The 21,374-nt window shown below is 36.3% G+C and overlaps 1 protein-coding gene across 8 annotated transcripts in view; it reads left to right on the top strand.

The window, feature by feature from the left end:
* rfx1a (regulatory factor X, 1a (influences HLA class II expression)) overlaps positions 1–21,374 on the top strand; it is a 168,718-nt gene that overhangs the window by 95,782 nt on the left and 51,562 nt on the right. For 4 of the 8 annotated variants that reach the window (XM_059991954.1, XM_059991952.1, XM_059991951.1 and 1 more), the window contains exons 5-10: positions 667–759; positions 10,682–10,777; positions 15,660–15,763; positions 16,658–16,925; positions 18,593–18,774; positions 19,787–19,906. In XM_059991954.1, the coding sequence (XP_059847937.1) occupies positions 667–759; positions 10,682–10,777; positions 15,660–15,763; positions 16,658–16,925; positions 18,593–18,774; positions 19,787–19,906 (863 nt within the window). The other 4 variants (XM_059991958.1, XM_059991955.1, XM_059991956.1 and 1 more) reach the window with 3 other exon arrangements.

The raw sequence follows: 21,374 nt of genomic DNA, 5'->3' as shown, positions 1-21,374 counted from the left end.
TTTAGAAATTATAATAAACTTATTTATTGACTATCCAAAATCTACTTCTTGATATTTTAGTCTGAAAGCAATATTAGTATGTACTGTAACTGATTAGTCAATAAGAAAGGTGGTTATTTAAAAACTGCAGCAGCATTTCTGACCAAAGGCAAATGTACCTCTTGGTGATTACACAGAACACCACTGATTGTAGATTAGAATTTTGTTTTTCTTGCCAAACAACAATGCTTAATGATGAACATTTGTGATTAGAATAGAACTTGGAATATTAGAATCGAAATTTTCACCTTTCAAATTAGCAGATTGAATAGAACTGACCTGCTTTATGGAATCTAAGTATCACCAATTTGCTGCAAAAAGTAGTGTCTTAAAAGAATATGTGGTTGGAGACTATCGAATATCAAAAGAGTGCCTAAAATTGCTTCATATTTACAATATACATTGTGTTCAATCTGAGTGTAGAGTGATTATTTGATTATTAACAAATGCCTACCTCAGATTTAATAAGGTGCAGTTTCAATGACAGATGGAAATTGTGCTGAATGGGAAGTTCAGATTCGTGCTGGGTATAAATGTTGACTGAACTACCCTTCACCGCATTATATTGTTTCAGAGTGTAACTATTAATTTGTATGCTCTATAATGTATTACTTTTCTCCTGAGCAGAGGCTTCTAGTACAGAATGCTGTGCAGTCGAAAGTGGACCAGTTCCCGCAGCTCCAGCTGCCGGGAGTCCAGCAGGTAGCTGTAATGCACCAGGTAACAGCTTTAGCAATGTTCATTTAGCCAATGGATAGGGATTGCCACGTGTTTTGTAAGTTTTACTGAAGGGTAATTTAATGGTAGTAAATAGATATCAGATTGATCTTATTAGATTTATAATGGTTACTGTTCTCTGTTACTGTCATTATAATGAAAAATGGCAATGTTCTGATCCTGATTGGATATATTTTGTATATTGTAGTAATATGAATGAAATATATTCAAGGACATAAATTAGACTACGGCTAAATACCAAAGGTTTTCCATGCTAAGTTAGCACTGAATTGGCTGACTCGTGAAATTGTAGCTGAAGTTTTGCACTAATGATATTGGAACGATCAGCATTCGTGGTTATTACACCATGAGCCTGGGGTAACATTGGGATTTCTGTTCCTACATCATTTAGTACAGAAGTTTCAGTGCAGTGATTCAGCAGTCAACCATAGGCAGTGATTTTGCAAAAGGAAAGCAAAAAATCACTTGAATTAAAGTGATCTATGTATGAACTAGTCTTGATTTAAAATTCCTTTTCTGATTCATGAATTCCGAGTTTAGTACAGTGTACTAAAGCATAATTATTGCTGGGCAAACTCTCAACCAAAAACACTTTTTTTAACTACATATAGTTTGTAACTTCCTTTTAACTATTTAAAATAAATCACTTTATAAATTATTTTTTAATTAGAATCAGAATCAAGTTGATTATTACTGACATTTAGAGATACAGTGCGGAACAGGCACGTCATGAAATTTATTGTTTTACAGCAGCAGTACACTGCAATACATAAATTATGCTAAAAGCTCCGATAAGAAATAAATATAATAAATAAACTTAATAAGTAATACAAAATATATTAAAAATAAGTAAGTAGTATATTATCCATGGTATTTCCATCCAAGTAATCATATATGTATGTTGCAGTCATTAATTAGCATTCAGTAAAATATTTAGAGCAATGATTTCCTTTTTCTCCCTGGCATAGTGTTCGTGAAAATTATTTAATATGATTGGCTTCTCAGCCAGCTTGATGATACCACAGTTGCTGGATATTAGGGATCCCCCTGAGCCAACGCTTGATGACAATCAATATCAATAAAAGACTGTTGACACCACAAAGATCACTTGATCCTTGTTAACACTATTTCTTTTCTGCTAAGCATAAAATCCAGACTTGTATTTATTGGTTCTCTTATGTATTTCATTATGACACCAATCCATTACTATTTGTACTAAATCACTACTCACTTCAGTAATTAACCTGTATCGCCTAGTACATGATCAGCAATGCTTGGCACTCAAGATTCCAGAGAAAATTGAAAGAAAGAAAGTTAGCAGAAATAGAGGAAAGAAAGCAGACAATTTTTGCATGGGATTAATCTTCTACCAAGATGGAATAATAATATTACAGAATCGGTTTAGTGTCTGATCAGTGAAGTAAAAAGTTGGTCACTTTCAAGCATAATGGATTTTTTTATGTGATCAACTTTACGTGCCCACCGCTGTTTGTGCATTCACTTGGATTTTCTCCGGTTGCTCTGGTTTCCTCCCACGTTCCAAAGATGTACAGATTAGTTGTTACATTAGGTTAATTGTTACATGGGTATAATTGGGCAGCATAATCTCGTTGGGCTGGAAGAGCCTGTTGCCATGCTGTATCGCAAAGTAAAAATAAAACTAGTCCTAGAATAACTCCATTATATTTTTTTAAAGGAAGGTTCATCTCTGCTTATTGTAATATAATTAAGTGCCATGTCCAGCATTTAATTTGCTAAATTTTTGGATAAGCATACTATCTGTTAGCTGTTCCTTACTCCAGTCAATTTCAATCCACAAAAAATGTTCAAACCCACAAATCGCTGTGAAGCAATGGCTAGAATATATGCTTTCCATCAAGGAAAGAAGGATTTTGCAATTTCCTTTCAGTTCTAGAAAAGTATAAGTATTCTCACAAAATGAAATGTTCAGAAAATACTGTATTGCACTGGTTGCCTAATTATCAGTGTTGTCGTCTCCAGTATAAGCTGTTATGGTCAAAGTTAGAACAACCACTGTGAGCTACAAGATTGGATAGCATGTCCAGATCTAACAATTATACAGAGATAGTTAATGATCTGTTTAAGTTTTCTGAGCTTGCTCAACCAGGAAGTTGATATAAATTCGACAGAAGGAGTGAGTGTCTAGAATTGATTGGTCATAAAATAATTCCCATTTTGGAATTTTAGAGGACTCAATTTCCAATGTGTAGTAGCCATACATTAATAGGAACCTGATGACATTAGAGACAGTGTGCCTACTCTGAAGATGTCACTGGTGGTACTCAAGGTCCCATTAACCATGTAGAAAAGACAACCACAGGCCTAGGAAACTGGTATGATGAAGCTTGGTCATGAGACCATCTGGCTCATGAAATGAATGAGGTCCTTCTACAATCTGATTATCCAGGGTTATCAAGAGCAATTAATTATACTTGGTTAAGAGTCCATGCGTTGGTGAAAGCATTGCTGTGGCACTTTTTAGTCCAGCTAGAATGGGATGAAGAAGGTCAAAACTGATCAGGCCTTGACATGTCAGTTGATACGGAATGGTTCCATTGGAAGAGAGTAGAAAGAAGAGAAGGGAAATAGGATTTAAACTTGGGACAGCACAAGAACCTGGGACCAAAGTTTGCAATTCTGAAGGATCCCAAGTTTTGGGAGTGGAGAATGCCGGGTGCCAAAATTTTGACCAATACTGACACCTAGCGTCTTGATTGTGGTCCATTGTGCAAGCTCTGAGTACTTGTACATTGTATTTATATAAACATTTCATGATTTGTAAATGATGTCTCTTGAGTATGCATTGATTTAGCACACCATTGTTAACAAACTGATGCATAAGTATGAATATGTACAAGTTATGCATTTAATTTATTCTAATAATAATGAAAATGAATTTAATTCCAATCTAAAGTTAACAAATTGCTGTACTAAGATTGGGAATGACAATGAATAAGGTTAAAAGAGCAATGATTCCATAATATTAGGAAACAAATTAATGAATAAATTAAATATCAAATGTTGTTGAGTAATAACAATATTAAAGTGCATCTTTGATATTACTGACTAATAATATCTAAATGTGAAGAATATACAAGTTCTGAATTATGAGTAGAATACGAACAAAAATAATCAGTTAGTGAAGGCAGATTTGACTTGCAATTCTAAATTTATAATAGTAATGATAAACAAGGCACTAAGAGCTGTGGATTGGTTGATACGCCACTGATAACTGGCAGTAGAAGTGACTCTCTATGTTCACCTTGTTGTACACTTCCATTTTATGAACTCATCAGTTAATACTATTGCAGAATACATTGTACCTTCTGATGAGATATCATTGTAGTCAGTTATACTTGTAAATGCAAACTCTGCTTCATTTGACAGAATGCTCAGTCATATTAGTATAACTCTATGACCAGTTTATACTGAATATCCAGTTTATTTTCAGTAAGTATATTATAGTTCTTGTGCCTTCACCTGTGTGACATTCTTCAATTCTTGAGGTGTTCCTATGTACTTCAAAAAAATTTGAGTTTTCTGTTTGCCTTGTTTAAATGACAACTACAACTCATTTATTTTCAGTTCACTACAAATCTAGTATTTTTTTTGTAAATGTTCATTTGGTTAATGTGGAATCAGCAATGCTGTGTTATCCTTGTGCAGGGCTTTGAATTATTTTCTGGTTGTTTAAGTCCAGTGTTGTGCCAACATTACTCAATTAAAAATCACTCTATTTTCATCGTACTTTTATGTCAACTAGTGTTCACTCCAAAGAGAAAATCCCTCGTGCATTATATTTAAAAGAATACTCATTTTTATAAATGCGTAGCCTTTCTTTTCATACTTCTGGTCAACACTTTCTAATTGTTGGGATTCTGACCAGTTAATTTTTCTTTTTTGTTTTGTAACCCATCATCACTCATCATGGTTCAGGGACAGATGGGGAATCAATTCTTCTTATAACCTATTCATTCAAATAAAAAGCTTCAAATTAGCCTTCCCAGTGCAATGGCTGCCATTCTTGGGATAATAAGTTCAGTTGATGTTCCAAGAGTAGGAAATAATTCTCTATAGTTCTTGCAAATTTTCGAATGCTTTGGTTTACTTGTATATTTTGCAAAGTTTGGGGTTGAATGTAGTGCCTATTATGGCTGTCAATTCAGTGATATAAGTCTGTAAAAAAAAAGTGTCTAGTAATTTTAGAGTTTCCCTTTTTATTTTGTTCAATGCAGCAAATTTGTCAAAATTACATGGAGCATAAATCAGGAATTCTGTAGACTCCTTTGTTCACACTTCTTAGTTGCAAGTAGTTAATTACAAAGTGTTAACTTTGTTGTATTTAGGATGGTTTTTATTTTGATTTTCATCAAGAAAACTGTCAATATACTCCACAATCGGTATTTTAAATGTTATATTGTGTTGTACTGGATAAATTTTTAGTGTTACCTGTTTCTTTGTCAGTCTTTGAGAGATACTGTAAACAAAATTGCATTTTCTTTCAGATTTCTTTGTTTAATTTTAACCATGTTTCAATTCTTAAATGTTAACGTTGGAAGTAAATTGTTTTAACTTTGATTTACAAATATTTTACTGTAATGGTTTATTGTGTAGATGATTTGTTTTTATTATAATGGGAGTATCAATTTTATTTATTGCATAAGGAAAATCTTGATAAATTGATGCTCAATTATTATTTTCTGTTGTTTCTGTCTTTGGTTGATATATTTTCCCAGCTTTCTTAAAGTGTGTTTTGCTTGACCATATTGACGTATTTGATGAATTTAGTAACTGTGTACGACTAATTTGCAAAAAATGACCTATTTCAATGATAAAAATCGAGTTCTTAAAAGCAAAATTCTAACCAGGAGGAATGCTGTAGGTTTCTTTCAACTCACCTAATTTTACCAGTTACATTGAATGAAAAAGGGACCACAGAACACTTAAGGAAATACAGATTACTAAACAATGAAGATTGCTTAAGATTATTGTTTTAGTTTGTATTAATAGCACAATGCACTGACTAAACTTGTTTTTACTAAATTAGACCAATCTGCCCCTGGTTCTCCCTGAGGCCCTTTTTAATCTCCAATTTAATCTGTTCACATCACATTTTCAGGCACTGCATCAAATCGTAACAACTCACCATGCAAATATATTTCTCTCTGATTCTTAACTTTGATTATTAAGATAGTTATCTTAACTTTGTGTCCTCTGTCAAACCAGTCAATGCAAACAATTTCTTGTTTTACTCTGCTAAAATCCTTTATAATTTTGAAACCACTGTTAAATTTAGAATGTAAGAAAGTAAGAACTAGGAGCAGGAGTAGGCCATCTAGCCCATCGAGCCCATCTGCCATTCAATAAGATCATGACTGATTTGGACATGGACTGAGCTCTGCCTACCTGCCTTCTCACCATAATCCTTAATTCCCTGCTATCCAAAAATCTATCTAATTACTTCTTAAATATATTTAATGAGATAGCCTCCACTGCTTCCCTGGGTGGAGAATTGCACAGATTCACTACTGTAAAATGTAAATTCTCCTTATCTATGCCTTAGATCTACACCCCCCCCCCCCATCCATCTTGAGGCTATGCCATTCTGCTGCTTCTATCTTATCTATCCCTTTTATAATTGTTTTTATTTCTATAATATGCCTTTTCATTATTCTGAATTGCAGCAAGTGTAGTCCCAGGTGACTCAATCTTTCCTCAGACGCTAGCACCCTCCTCAACCTGGTGAATGTCCTCGGCACCACTCCAAAGCCAGTATATTTTTCCTGAAGTAAGGAGACCAGATCTGCCCACTGTATTCTAGATGTGGCCTCGCTAGTACCATGTTGCAGCAGAAGCACCCTGCTCTTTAATTCAATCTCTCTAGCAATGAAGTCCAACGTTCCATTTGCTTTCTTGATAACCTGTTCAACTTGTACACCAACTGTTTTACAAACCAGCCTAACTTTTTCACAATCTTTAAGACCATTAGTCCCAGATTCTGTAATCAACTCACAGAACCTTTATCCCTCACATTGTTGCACGAATTGCCCTTCTTTCTTCCCAAAGTCTCAATTGCATTATTAGCTGTGGTACTGTGGTTGTGTCCCAACTTGGCAGCGTAGAAATTTTTCAGATAGCAATTGTGTGTTTTTCTATTTCTGCAACAGAGATGGTATTCATTGATCATTAACGTTCAGGACATTGTGATGCTGGAGTTTGTCTTATATGTTACCATTCCGTGACAACTTTTCATAATATCTGCCAGCTCTCAGTTCCACCTTGTTCAGTGTACTTCAAAAGTCTTTACCATGTAGGGTGATTAAGGCAAGATACTACAAGTACTAATCTGTTGAGAGATATTTAAAAGAAGGAAGTGCAAGTGTGATAAAAGGGGAAGTTTAGAGGGCAGAAGTTAATGAATGGCAAAAATGGTGTGAGCCCAGTAGAAAGAATTCTGTAAAGGCTACAGAGTAACAGAAATATATATGGTCAGGCAAGATGATGTAAAATTATTGGAAGAGAGGCAAACATCTCTTCTAGGAAAGGTACAAAAGGGAATGATTGCACCTGAACCCCGGGGGGGGGGGGGTGCAATATCCTTCAAGGCAGGTTTGTTAGAGCTGCCAGAAGGGTATAAACTAAATTGGCAGAGGGATAGGAACCAGAGTGATAGGGCTGAGGATGGTATACTTGGTTTACAAACAAAAGCAGTGTGTGAGACTGCTAGTAAGGCAAGGCTGACTATAGGGCAAAATTGCAGTCAACAAGATGAGTTGCAATGTAAAAGGGGGACAGAATTGAAGAGGGTGATGAAAACAGGGCTAAAGGTGTAATATTTGAACGTACACAATATGTGAAATAAGGTAGATGAATGTAGCACAGTTACAGATTAGCTTCTATGATGTTGTGGGCATCATGGCTGAAAGAAGATTGGACCTTAATGTCCAAGGATGCACAGACATTGTATTGAAAGGACAGGCAGATATGCAGAGGAGGTAGGATGGCTCTGTTGGTTTAAAAAAAAAATGAAATCTAATCATTAGAAAAAGGTGACATAGGATCAGAAAGTGTCGAATCATTGTGGGTAGAGCCAAGAGACTGCAAGGGTAAAAAGACCCTGGTTGGAGTTCTATATAGATCTCCAAACAGTATCAAAACTGTGATCTACAAATTACAAGATATAGAAAATGCAAGTCAAAAGGGCAATATTACAATAGTCATGGGGAATTTCAATGTGAGGATAGATTGGGAAAATCAGAAGGAGAATTTGTAGAATACCTATGAGATGGATTTTTAGAGCAACTCATGGTTGAGCCCTCTAGGGGATCAGCTACTCTGGACTGGGTGTTGTGCAATGAACCAGAATTGATTAGAGAGCTTAAGGTAAATGAACCCGTAGGAGGCAGTGATCATAATATCATAGAACTCTGCAATTTTAGAAGTAACTAAAGTCAGATGTATCAGTATTACAGTGGATTAAAGGGAATTAGAGGTCTGAGAGAGGAGCTGGCCAAAATTGATTTGAAGGGAACACCAGCAGTGATGATGATAGAGTAGCAATGGCTAGAGTTTCTGGGAGCAATTTGGAAGGCACAGGACAGATAAATCCCAAGGTATTCTAAAGGCAGGGTGACGCAGCCAAGGCTGACGAGAAGTCAAAGCCAACATAAAAGCCAAAGAGAGGGCATATAATAGAGAAAAAATTAGCAGGAAGTTGGAGGTTTGGGAAGTTTTTAAAAACTAATAGAAGGCAACTAAACAAGTCATAAAGAAGGAAAAGATAGAACACTGTAAGCTACCCAATAATATTAAAGAGAATACCAAAAGTTTCATCAGATATATAAAGTGTAAAAGAAAAGCAAAAGTAGATATGATGCTGGAGAAGTAGTCATGAGGGAACAAGGAAATGGCAGATGAATTAAATAAGTGTTTTGCTTCAGTCTTCACTGTGGAAGACACTGGCAGTATGCCAGATGCTTGAGCTTGTCAAGGGGCAGAAATGAGTGCAATTGCTATTACTAGGGAGATGGTGCTTCTGAAGCTGAAAGTTCTGAAGTTTGATAAGTCACCTGGACCAGATGGTATATACCCTAGGGTTCTGAAAGAGGTGGCTGAAGAGATTGTGAAGCCATTAGTAATGATTTTTCAAGTATCAGTGAATTCTGGCATGGTTCTGGAGGGCAGAAAAATTACAAATGTCATTCCTCTTTTCAAGAAGGGAGAGAAACGGAAGAAAGGAAATTATAGGCCTGTTAGTCTGGCCTCAGTGGTTGGGAAGATGTTGGAGTTGTTTGTTAAGGATGTTATTTTGAGGTACTTGGGGGCACATGATAAAATAGGTCATAGTCAGCATGTTTCCTCAAGGTAAAATCTTACTTGATAAATCTGTTAGAATTCTTTGAAGGAATGATAAGCAGGATAGACAAAGGAGATACTGTGTACTCGGATTTACAGAAGGCCTTTGTCAAGGTGCTGCAATGAGGCTGCTTAACAAGTTAAGAGCCCATGATATTACAGGAAAGATTCTAGTGTGCTTAGAGCATTGGCTGTTTGGCAGGAGGAATGAAGAATGGGGCTAAAGGGAGCTTTTTCTAATTAGCTTCCGGTGACTAGTGGTGTTCCACAGGGGTTTGTGTTGGGTCCACTTTTAACGTTATATGTCAGTGATTTGGATGACAGAATTGATGGCTTTGTGGCCAATTATGCAGATGATATGAAGATAAGTGGAGGGGCAAGTAGTGTTGAGGATGCAGAGAGGCTACAGAAGGACTTAGACAAATTAGGAGAATGGTCAAAGAGGCAGATGGATTACAGCCTCAGGAGGTATATGGTCATGCACTTTGGTAAAAGAAATAAAAGCTTAGACTATTTTCTAAATAGAGAAAAAAATTTAAAAATCTGAGTTGCAAAGGAACTTGGGGAGACCTCGTGCAGAATTCCTTAAAGGTTAATTTGAAGATTGAGCCAGTGGTGAGGAAGGCAAATGCAATGTTAACATTTATTTTGAGAGGACTGGAATATAAAAGCAAGGATGGGATATTGAGGCTTTATAAGACAGTGATGAGACCTCACTTGGAGTTTTGTGGGCAGTTTTTGGCCCCTTATCTAAGAAAGGGTATACTGACATTGGAGGTTTTTCTAAAGAAGTTCATGAAAATGACTTGGGACAGAAAGGCTAGTCATATGAGGAGTGTTATGAGCCTGTACTCACTGGAATTCTGAAGCATGATGGGGGATATTATTGAAACCTATCGAATGCTGAAAGGCCTCAACAGAGTGGATGTGGAGAGGATGTTTCCAATAGTGGGAGAAGACCAGAGGGCACAGCCTCAGTATAGAAGGAAGTCCATATAAAACAGAGATGAGGAGGAATTTCTTTAGCCAAAGGGTGCCTGTGGAATTTGTTGCCGTGGGCAGCTGTGTATGTTTAAGGCAGAGGTTGATAGATTCTTGGTTAGTCAGGGTATGAAGGGATATGGGGAGAAGGCAGGAGATTAGTACTGAGAGGGAAATGAATCAGCATGATAAAATGGCAAAGCAGTCTTGATGGGCCAAATGGCATAGTTCTGCCTCTATTTCTTATATTGTTGAATGCTGAGAATATTAGCTGCAGGAGTGAAATGAGTGGTTATCTACAACTGTTGCTCAAACAAAGCTCAAGATAACATCAGCTTGTCTTTCAGACTCAACTGTGTTAAAAAGAAATTACTTGACACATTTTGAAAGCTATGGGAGGAAATTGTTATACAGCAATCCATTTGGGTCTTTGCATAACAGTAGCTGTTAAAATATTAGCTATTAGGTATTCCTTCAAAAGGTAATCCTTCAAAAACTGTAGCTCAAGCTGGAAGTAAAATTAATTGATTTTATTTTGCCTTTGCAGAGATCTGTTGTACAAACAACACCACAGGCTGCTAAAACCAGCCAAGTTCAACAGTTATCAGTACAAGCCCTACAACAAGTTCATGTTTCTCAGGAGGTAAACAATACTGACTTTTTAATTTATTCAACTCAGAGTAACTATGGCTTAAAAGTGATTGACCTATTTGGTTAACAATTATTTATGACTACTCCTTTAAAATTTATAATTGTATGGAGAAGTGTCAGAATAGTTGCTGTTACTGCAGCTATTTTATGTCAAACAATATCGCTATTTGTTTAAATGATGTTTGAACTGTGACTCTGAACAGAAATTGTAGTTGAACTTTAGGCATTACATGCTGTTATATTCTGAATTTTTCTCATCTTACGCTTGTTCCAATTTTTTCCCACTTAGTTAAAAGCTATAACTGGCTGAAAGCTTTAAAGATCACCTCTGCCCTTACCTTACACAAGGAAGTCATTCTACATGTAGCCAAGATGTTGATAGTTGAGTACATAATTGGGGTGTAGTTGGGTTCAGTGGTGGAAATGGGAGATAGTGGAAGGGTGGTGAGTTCATGGAGGGGTGACTTTGGGAGGGAAACTGTCTTGAAGTTGAAGGCAGAAAACCACTCTTATTACAGTACTACTCTAAAATTAGACATTAGTTACTGGTCCTGGAAAAATAACCAGACTTTGTGTTGTGATCCTCTTTTGATATTATTCTAATTGAAATAGAAGTTGCCTGTATTTTAAAAAGGTGAGGTTGATTACACCCATCATCGATCCTAGATAGTCTAATTTAATCAGTGACAGTTGTATTTCTTATGAAATGGAACAATTCCATAATTTTATCTATAGTATAGATTTTGCATGAAAGTCGAACTGAAATAGATAAAAGCTAATCAAAATTACTGTAGTTAATCTATGTTTTCACTAAATAGCCTTCAAACATTAATTTTAATGGGCCAACTTAGTTCTTGTTTTGATTCTTGAGATATATTTGATTTGAAATGAAGGATCTATCTAAAATTGAAAAGTCTATTCCTCAGACTTCAGGTAATACTAGTGATTTATTTCTTACCATTCCTAGAATGGTCTTTAACGAGTGGTGCCAGGGTCATGACTGCAAAGTTAAGTTCCATCAGCAGAACAAAATGAATGGGGTTACAGAGGGAAATATTGTACAACAATGTTAATTCAGGTGATTAAAAAGATTAGAGTGTTACTTAACCCTGATGAAACACCATTAGGAATCAACTTATGTGCCCTCATCTCAGAATCATTTTAGTTTTCACTCCTTCATACAATATCAATCAAAAGTTATAGTGGGTTTTTAGTGGAGCAAGGTTTATCCTCAAGTTCAATAGCCTATTGGCATCTGATATATGACCCTGATCACTGAAATATTCCCATAAAAATTAAAATGAATTTTAAGTGATGGAAGCATTATCCTTTATATGTTTTTTATCTTGTTTTTTTTTTGGATAGATATTAAGTCTGCATTTTTCGTTTCAGGTTGTACATATATGTTTGTGAATATTTAAAATTATACATTTTTTTTGTCTAAGTTGAAGGATGACTGTGCTGGAGAATGGAATTATTTTTGTATCTAAATTATTGATAAACAATTTCAGGTTTTGTATTTTACAGATTATGTACTTTAACTTAACTGCTAATTTATAGGCTGTTTCCTATACAAGCTATGTATCTAAATTAGAAAATTCCATGTAACAAGGATAATTTTATACTACAGTCTTCTCCAGGAACTGCATTGAGGTTAATTCTAACTACCATTAGAAACCATTAAAAAATAAAATTATCCATAGCTTTGTGGTACCTTTCCATTCAATGCCAGCATGTTCATCTTTCTTCCATTTTTTGTGAATTTTTATAGTTGAACATTTGTTTTAGTATGAATAATTTGCTTATATTATACACTAGAGCACGGAGAATGAGATTGCCAGTATGATTGAGAAAGATCAGAAGCTGCAGGTAGTTGCTGATTTTCCCAGCTCAAAGAACAGTATTCATGAAGAACTTCAGTTAGGAAACTCCCAAGCATTGAGTCCAGAACACAAAGTGCACATCCTACACATGATGCCCTCTACCTCCGCATCAAGAGTTGAAGTGATTCGATTTACACCCCAGCATCTTCCCAGCACAGAACAGAAAGTGATTATTGAGCAGGTTCCATTTTTCTCCATGTTGCCAGCCAGTCCTGAACAGCGAGTCAAGGTTCAGCGAGTTCCTCAGGAGTTAGTGTTCGGAACTGGACCAACTGCGCTTAAAGTAGGTTAAATAGGAAATATCATAAGGCTAGATAGTTGGCTTCTTTATTCAATTTGTTTAGAAAGCTAAGCTGATATTTTATCTTATCTGTCTATGAATTATATCTTAATAGTCATAGAATCACAGATTTTAGCACACCTTACCTCTATTGGGTCACTTGTTTTCCTGAATTATGTAAGCATTTATCTAAAATCTTTTACCCACCCAGCCACAAGTTTTATTGTGGTAGAAAATTCTAAAACATTCCTGTATTCTATTGGATCTCTGCCCAGAAAAAAAACCTGTTTTATTTGTCTGAAGTAGATTTGATTTTGTTAAATATTGAACACAGGTAATAACAAACTTGGTATTAGGCAAACCATTTCATACTTCTTACCGAACATTTCTTTCTCAAGTTAGAGAGAAATTTGATCACCCAGAAACCCAAGATTCTGTTGATTTCTATTATAAAATATTTAGCACACAATCTTAAATATCCTTTTTTTGGCTTATTTATTCAAAAAGTGAGTTTTTGACACCATTATATTACATTTAAAACAGGGAAACATTATCTTTAAGCAACACACACAAAATGCTGGAGGAACTCAACAGGCCAGGCAGCATCTATGGAAAAGAGTACAGTTAACAGATCAGGCCGAGACCCTGCAGCAGGACTGGAGAACAAAAAGAGGAGTCAGAGTTAGAATGTGGGGGGAGTGAAGGGAGAAACACAAGATGAAATTGGATGGGGGGGTGGAGGGGATGGGTGAAGTAAAGAGTAGGCAAGTTCGGCGAAAGAGATACAGGGCTAAAGAGGGAGGACAAAAGGTCATGGAAGAAAGAAAAAGGGAGAAGAGAACCAGAGGAAGGCAATGGGCATGCAATGAGATAAGGTGAAAGAGGGAAACAGGGATGGGGAATAGAGAAGTGGGGAGCAGTACCAGAAGTATGAGAAATTGATGTTTATGTCTCAGATTAGAGGCTATCCAGGTGGAATATAAGGTGTTACTCCTCCAACCTGAATGTAGCCTTATTGCGAGGGTAGAGGAGGCCATGGATGGACATATGGGAATGGGAAGTAAAATTGAAATGGGTGGCCACTGGGGGATCCAGCTTTTTCTGGTGGATGGAGTGTAGGTGCTTGGTAAAGCAGTCTCCCAATCTATGTCGAGTCTCACTGATATATAAGAGGCCACACTGGGAACACCAAATATAGTAGATAACCCCAACAGACTCACAAGTGAAGTATCGCTTTCCCTGGAAGAACTGTTTGGGGCTCTGAATGATAGAGGGAGAAGGTGTAGGGGCAGGTATATCACTCGTTCCACTTGTAAGGAAGAGTGCCAGGGGGTGGGGGAGATCAGTGGGGAGGGATGAATAGAGTAATCCTTGCAAAAAGCAGAAAGTGGAGGGGGGGGCAGGTAAAGATGTGCTTGGTGGTGGGATCCTGTTGGAGATGGTATCTCTTTAATTTAGCTTATATTTTCTTACTGTCTCAACTGAAAATTAGGAAACATTTTCAATGGATTACCTACTGAAAGTTCAAAAAAAATTCTGACTTTGCTTCTCATCTATATTCCCTGTAGGCAAGTCCTTTGTCAGAGCTTAAGAATTGTATAATTATGCAAAGAAGTTATTGAATTTTTTTTTAAATAAGTGATGTTGAGAGGAAGCTTATAGTGTTTGTAATGGATAGACTAGTTGGACAGGTAATCCAATAAAGTTGCAGAATTCAACTAATCTTGAAGAATTACTTCTGAAAACTTTATTTCAATAAATCTATTCTAATTTTAAAAATATTACAACCATTTGAATCTTTTTTTTAATCTGTTTTGCCTATTGTCCCATTGGTGTTAGTTTGTAACTGTGTCCTCAATATAACACATAGCTCATTTATAGACTCAGCTGCACGGTTATAACCTGCAGTGGTTTAGAACACTAATTCTGCAACCTGTTCATGGTAATACAGAAGTTTTTGTTAGAACCTACAGGTACTTCCCAGATTACAAGATGGTTCCCTTCCTTTTCTAACCTAAACAGTTTGCATATCAGAATTGTGGCCATAAACCATTTTCCCACTTGGTGGCAGATGTCTGTACCCCTGTAGTAGCATCTCATCAGTTTCCCATTGCTCGCTCGTACACAAGTGGTGTACATGTCAAACATTCATAAGCTGAGTAGGACCTGTAATTCACAAAGTTATCAATTCTATAATAAAAGAAAGTAGGCACACAATAATTTGATTTTTTACATAGTGGTTGCAAACAAATTGCTTTAAACATTAATCATGGAGATGAATGATGAGGTTTGCATTTTAAGTTAAATCAGAGTCATTATAGAAAGAAACCATTAATTTTACACTTTTTTTGATTTCTCAAAATAAGTTGGATAAAATTAAATAAACTATTCGCTACCCTTTATATGTAAGTCTTAGAAGTGATGTTAGGAGATATTTAGTTCTCCTAGCTTTTGCAGCTGAGCCTGACTCATCTGTTCCCCAGCATTAAATTGTGATCTTAGGAATGAAAAAGGTTTTCCTGTTCTGTATGTCACAGTGCTCCACCATGCTAGGTATTTAGATTCTGATTAGTGAAGGCACTCATCTGATGCCTTAAAGGCTTCATAAATGAAAATTGCCTTTTGCTTCAACACAAATCTTGCTTTTAATGTTTAACTAATATATAGTATACCATAATTATGTTTTTCCTCTTGATAACCTCAACATTTAGGTTCAACAGTTACAACAGGTGCCAGTGCAGCCTGTTCAGCATGTCTACTCGAACCAGGTGCAGTATGTAGAAGGGGGTGATGCCAGCTATACAGGAAGCACAATGTGAGTAGAAATGTTGCCTGTCAGAACACTTCAACAACTGGTAAAGGAATGTATGTGATAATGTAACCTATGCTATTCTCAGGACCAGGAGTTTGCATAGTTAGAAAATAATATGGAATTACTGTCTTCAAAGTATAAAAGAAAGACACAGATTGTTAGTCTATATGGGTAAATATAAAATTGATCATTATCTTGCTTAAGCACACTAAGTGCACCAGTGGACACCAGTACCAACACAAATTGCTCAAAATTACTTGAAGTGAAGAAAATGTCATTCCTCTCACAAAACGGCAGACATTTATACTTGCTGGTTTGAACATGATTGCTGTACCTTACAATTACATTAATATTCATTTGCCATGTTTTTTCAATTTAATCAAATTGTGCTTGATGTCGGTTTTTCCATCAACTTTAACTGTCTTAGGTATTGAATTCATATATAGAATTTTATAATATAGAATTTCAGATTATTACAACACATATATAGAAACTAATTAATTACACAATATTATTCAGACAACTGTTTTGCTTCAGAAATTATAATCAACTTTATGGAAAATATTTCATGTTAATCTCACCTCATTAGTGACATTCCATAACTTTCTAAATGCACAGTGTTTGTAAATTTAGTCATTTGATGTAAGCAGTACTTACATTTGATTTTATCGTCATAACAAATGCTTGCTTAGGTCCAAAGAAAGTGAAGGTCCATGGGGAAAAACTTAGATAAAAGGGCTGAATGTTCCTCATTGGTAACAAAATAAAAGACATTTAAAGTGTGATTTGTTTTGACTTTTGTATTCAGAAAAGGTTTTAGTATACTTCTAAATGTAAGTTAGCAAACTGTCACTAAAGTCATCTTTGTGGAACCGCTATCATACTTTTTCTTTTCAGACGTTCAAACAACTACCCTTATTCAGAAACTCAGCTGTACACCCAGAACACAGGCGGGAGTTACTATGAATCTCAGGGGACGCCAAACCAGGTTGCCACACCGGTGACTTCGCAGAACGTGGTCAGTAGTGGAACGGTGCCAATGTATGTCACGGGAGGGCAGATTGTGGCCAATCCAGGAGGAGGGACCTATGTCATCCAGGGAGGTTACATGCTGGGGAGCTCCAGTCAGTCTTACAGTCACACCATGCGTGCCTCTCCAGCCACAGTGAGTCACTGGTCAACTCTTCCAAGTGCTGACTCCCCTGGGGTTTCTGTTTTGTATTGTTCAGTGAGGGTGGTCCTGTAGCACTATTGTTAGACACCTTCCTCCCAAACAGATGGTCAAATTTCTGAATCTCAAAATCACCTGTTGCACTATATTACTATTACTGATGAGGTCAAGTTTTATTATCTTTTCTTAATTTGGGATGCTTTAATAGGTTTGTGGTACAGCAAGAATAATTTCTGTTTTCTCATGGACTAGCCTTGAAAGTGCTTGTAGAATAATTTGTACATCAAAAATGGAATAAAAATGAGAATATGAGGTAAAAAAGTTTTTTTTTATAAATTTTTAACATATATTAAATATTTAGAATAGTAATTAGACTATTATGGGGCTAAATTTCAATTGAAAATTCTCAATTGTTAAATTATTAGAATGAAAAATGTGCTTTATGAAGGCACTTGTACTTTCAGATTCATAGCCTGTAAGCTGGACTCATATACTAGTTTGCGTATAATTTGATTATATTAGCCTTTCATTTTACATAATTAATGTTGAATTAGAATGCAGATAAATTATGACAAGTCTTTTAAGACCATGAATGGAGAAACCAGTGTTTTTTTCAGAATTTACAGGGCTGTAGACTTATGCACATTATAGAATAGCTACACCTTGATGCATATTTAACTCTAGCTTTATTAAAATTGCATAATTTCTTAAAAACATTATTGAATTATATTGCAGAAATACTGAAGGCTTTAACCTTGTAAAGGGTTTTTAAAACTGCACTGCATTGAGCCTTTTACTTCGATTTTTAAAAACACCAGAAAGAACCAATACGTTCTGCAAAGTATTCAATTGATTGAAAATTGACAGTACTTAGTGGAATACTAAATCAATTGGTGAGATTGCTGGCAGAGAACTTTTCTTCATTTTGTTAAACGTAAAGGTATCATTTTAAGTGTTGAGAAATTAATATCAGTAGAAAAAGTGACACATCATTAATGTATACGTGAATCTTGTACCTTCAGGGAGAATAATTAGAAGGTGATATGCAGTAGAAAGACAATGGGTGGAAAGGCTTGTAGAAAGAGGGAGAGAGAAAGAATTGAGGAAGACCCAAAATGAGTGGGAAATGTCGATTCTCGGAGAGAGGTGCAAGCAGACAAGTGGTGATAGTTGCTTATAGATAGGGCATATTTTAAATTTTCTTGTCCATTAAAACTGGAATTATGATTTAGCCTTTTGTTTTAGAAGTTAAGCAAATTTTATTTCTGGTGGGATTAATAAAAAAAAAGGTCTTGCAATACCAACTGATCTGCAATGTCAGATTTGTATCCAATCAGTAGTTCAAAAATGTATCTTAGTTCATTTTCCTGTTCATTAACAATGCGACAACAGATTAATTAGTTATTTAAATTGCTGGTGGCATGCCACACTCTCTGTAACACTGAAAAGTATTTTTCATGCATGAATGGTTGTTTTTAATAACTCTTCTGTGGACTTTCAATGTTAACATAAATTTAATACTGTACTGTTCAATAGACTTTTTCACCAGCAGTACCAAAATGTTTCTGGCAAATCAGATAGATACTTAATTTAACTTTGCAATAAAATGATATTGCAAGGAAGAAATAATGAATATCAATTCTTCTTGTTTTATTACACAGGTTCAGTGGTTGTTGGATAACTATGAAACAGCAGAAGGAGTGAGCTTGCCCCGAAGCACTTTGTACTGTCACTACCTTCTACACTGTCAGGAGCAGAAACTAGAGCCAGTGAATGCTGCCTCATTTGGCAAACTGATACGATCAGTATTCATGGGACTCCGGACCCGGAGACTTGGCACAAGGTTAGCTCTTGCTTTATCACTTTCACAGAGTGTTTGGCCCAGCCCAGAATTGCAGACTGAAATATTTTTTAAATGGGTTACTTACTGATAATGATCTATGGAAACTGATAAAGATGAACTAACTTTAGCTCAGTCAGCATCTTCTGTAAAGTTTAATACATTTAGTACTGAATATGGTGATGAAATAGCAAAGGAGCCCAATTGAAATAATTTTTAAAAATTAAAAATTGCAATAATAATGCAACAAAAAGTTGAAAAGGGCAACATAAAAGAAATAGTTTTAAAATTGAGAAAATGAGGAATAGACTAGAATTTTTATTTATTCTCCTTGACTCCATTTGGAATTATCAGAATGGTTATGATTTGCTTTCTTGGAGAGTTATCAGACCGTGTGTAATCAAACACCATGGATCATCTTGGAATACTTGGAATGTTTGAAGGTCATATCATTTGGAAAGATTTATTTATTATTGTGGATTTGATCACAGGAATGTAGACATGAATATGATGGACTAGAAATAGCAACACCCAAAGGACGTGTTTTGGTTTGCCTATGAGTAACGTGCACCTCCTTTAATTTAAAATTTGTTCTTGAAACATTGACGTTGCTGTGAAGGCTGTCCATCCCTATCTACCAGCTAACTGAATTGCAAGGTTCTGCTTGCATGTTCAAGAAATTAAAGTAATTCTTTTGAAGGACAGTCAGGAATTTCATATGTGGAGCCCTTGATGCCACATGCAACTTTTTTACCTGCTATTCAGATCCGACTTCCAGTAGTCACCATTATTTGCAAAATATTAATATGTTGACATTCATCACACATATTCATACAACTGCTGTGTTCTCTGTGCATTGTGGTCCATTCACCATGAACAGAACTGTTCATACAGTTCTATACAGTTTTGTTAAGTAATGTGATATAAGTGTGATATGACCATGGCTCATCATCCAGGTCCTTGTTTACATCTTCTAACATGTTACTAAACATCAGTGATTTTTCTTCATTTGTAGGGGAAATTCAAAGTATCATTATTATGGGCTTCGCATTAAAGCAAACTCACCACTAATTCGACTGATAGAGGATCAGCAGCACTTAGCCATAAGGCAACAGCCATTCACGCAGAAGCAGAGGTGAGTGGATAAGACAGACATTTTGCTGGTGAATATGATTCAATATTGAATCTACAGTTTATTCAGATTGTAGAAATACAGTATATATTTTAAAAGAAACCTATTTCCATGATCTGAGTAAACTTTGGACAGCTCATTTCTGAAGTGAAGATTGTGGTTCCAATACTGCTTTTATCCATTCACAAATACCTTGCTTTCTTAGATGCTGGTTAATGAGAAGGAAAATAAAGTAACATCAAGTATATTACCTTGCAGTTTTTACACTTTGTATTTAGTGGGATTTGCTTTGGATGATTTTTATTGAATACAATAGAAGGATCATGAATTAATTCTGTCAGGGTTACATTACTTGACTGTAATTTTCCTCCAAAGGACTATTCCAATCTAATAAATGCTCTGTGACATTTCCTACTTAATCAGTATATTTGTTGGATCTTGCGAAAGAACAGTAATTCGGCTCCTCACATTGTTCAATTAGATCTTGACTTTTCTATCTTTTTGACTTCAGTACTGTCCTGCACTCTCTGCACCAATCCCAACCTTTCCATCAGAACTGCAGACAAAGGTGGGGGGGTGCTGCTGTAGTGTGGCAGACTGACCTCTACCTTGCTGAGGCCAGGCAGCAACTCTTAGACACTTCCTCATACCTACCTCTTGAAGAGGAACCCACTCCAGATCATCAGGAAACTGTCTTTGGCTCCATCATTAACCTCATCAACTCTGGAGAACTCTCATTCACTGCCACCAAATTCAAAGTTCCCTTGCCCTGCTCTGCTCGCTTCTACCTCCTATCCAAGATCCACAAACCTGATTGTCCGTGTTGACCCATTCTCTCTGCCTTCTCCTGCCCCATTGAACACTTGTCCTCGTGCCTTGACTCATTGCTATCCTTCCCACATACATCCGTGACACTTCTCATACTCTCAATCTCCTTACTAACTTTCAATTCCCTGTCCCTGACCGCCTCATTTTCACCATGGATGTCTTGTGCTTATTACTATCTTCCATCAAAAAGGTCTTAAAGCTCTCCGCTTCATTCCCAATATAAGAACCAATCAGTTCCCCTCCACCACCACCTCCACAGTCTGGCACAACTGGCCCTCACCCTCAACAATTTTTCATTCTGCTCCTCCCACTTTCTCCAGGCTCAAAGAGTAGCATGGGCACCCGCATGTGCCCCAGCAATGTCTGTTTTTTCATTGGCTATGTAGAACAGTCCATGTTCCAAGCCTTCCCCGGTAATTCTCCACAACTCTTCCCTCGCTACATTGAAGACTGCAACAGTGCTGCTTCATGCACCCATGATGAACTCATGAATTTCATCAGCTTTGCCTCCAACTTGTACTCTGTCCTTAAATTCACTTGGTCCATTTCTGACACCTCCTTCCCCTTTCTTGATCTCTCTGTCTCCATCTCTGGTGACAAACTGTCGGCCAACATATTTTATAAACCTACTGATTCCAACAGT

The sequence above is a fragment of the Hypanus sabinus genome, chromosome 16 (genome assembly GCF_030144855.1).
Source record: "Hypanus sabinus isolate sHypSab1 chromosome 16, sHypSab1.hap1, whole genome shotgun sequence".
Lineage (NCBI taxonomy): Eukaryota > Metazoa > Chordata > Chondrichthyes > Myliobatiformes > Dasyatidae > Hypanus > Hypanus sabinus.
This window is presented reverse-complemented; position numbering and strand designations above follow the sequence as displayed.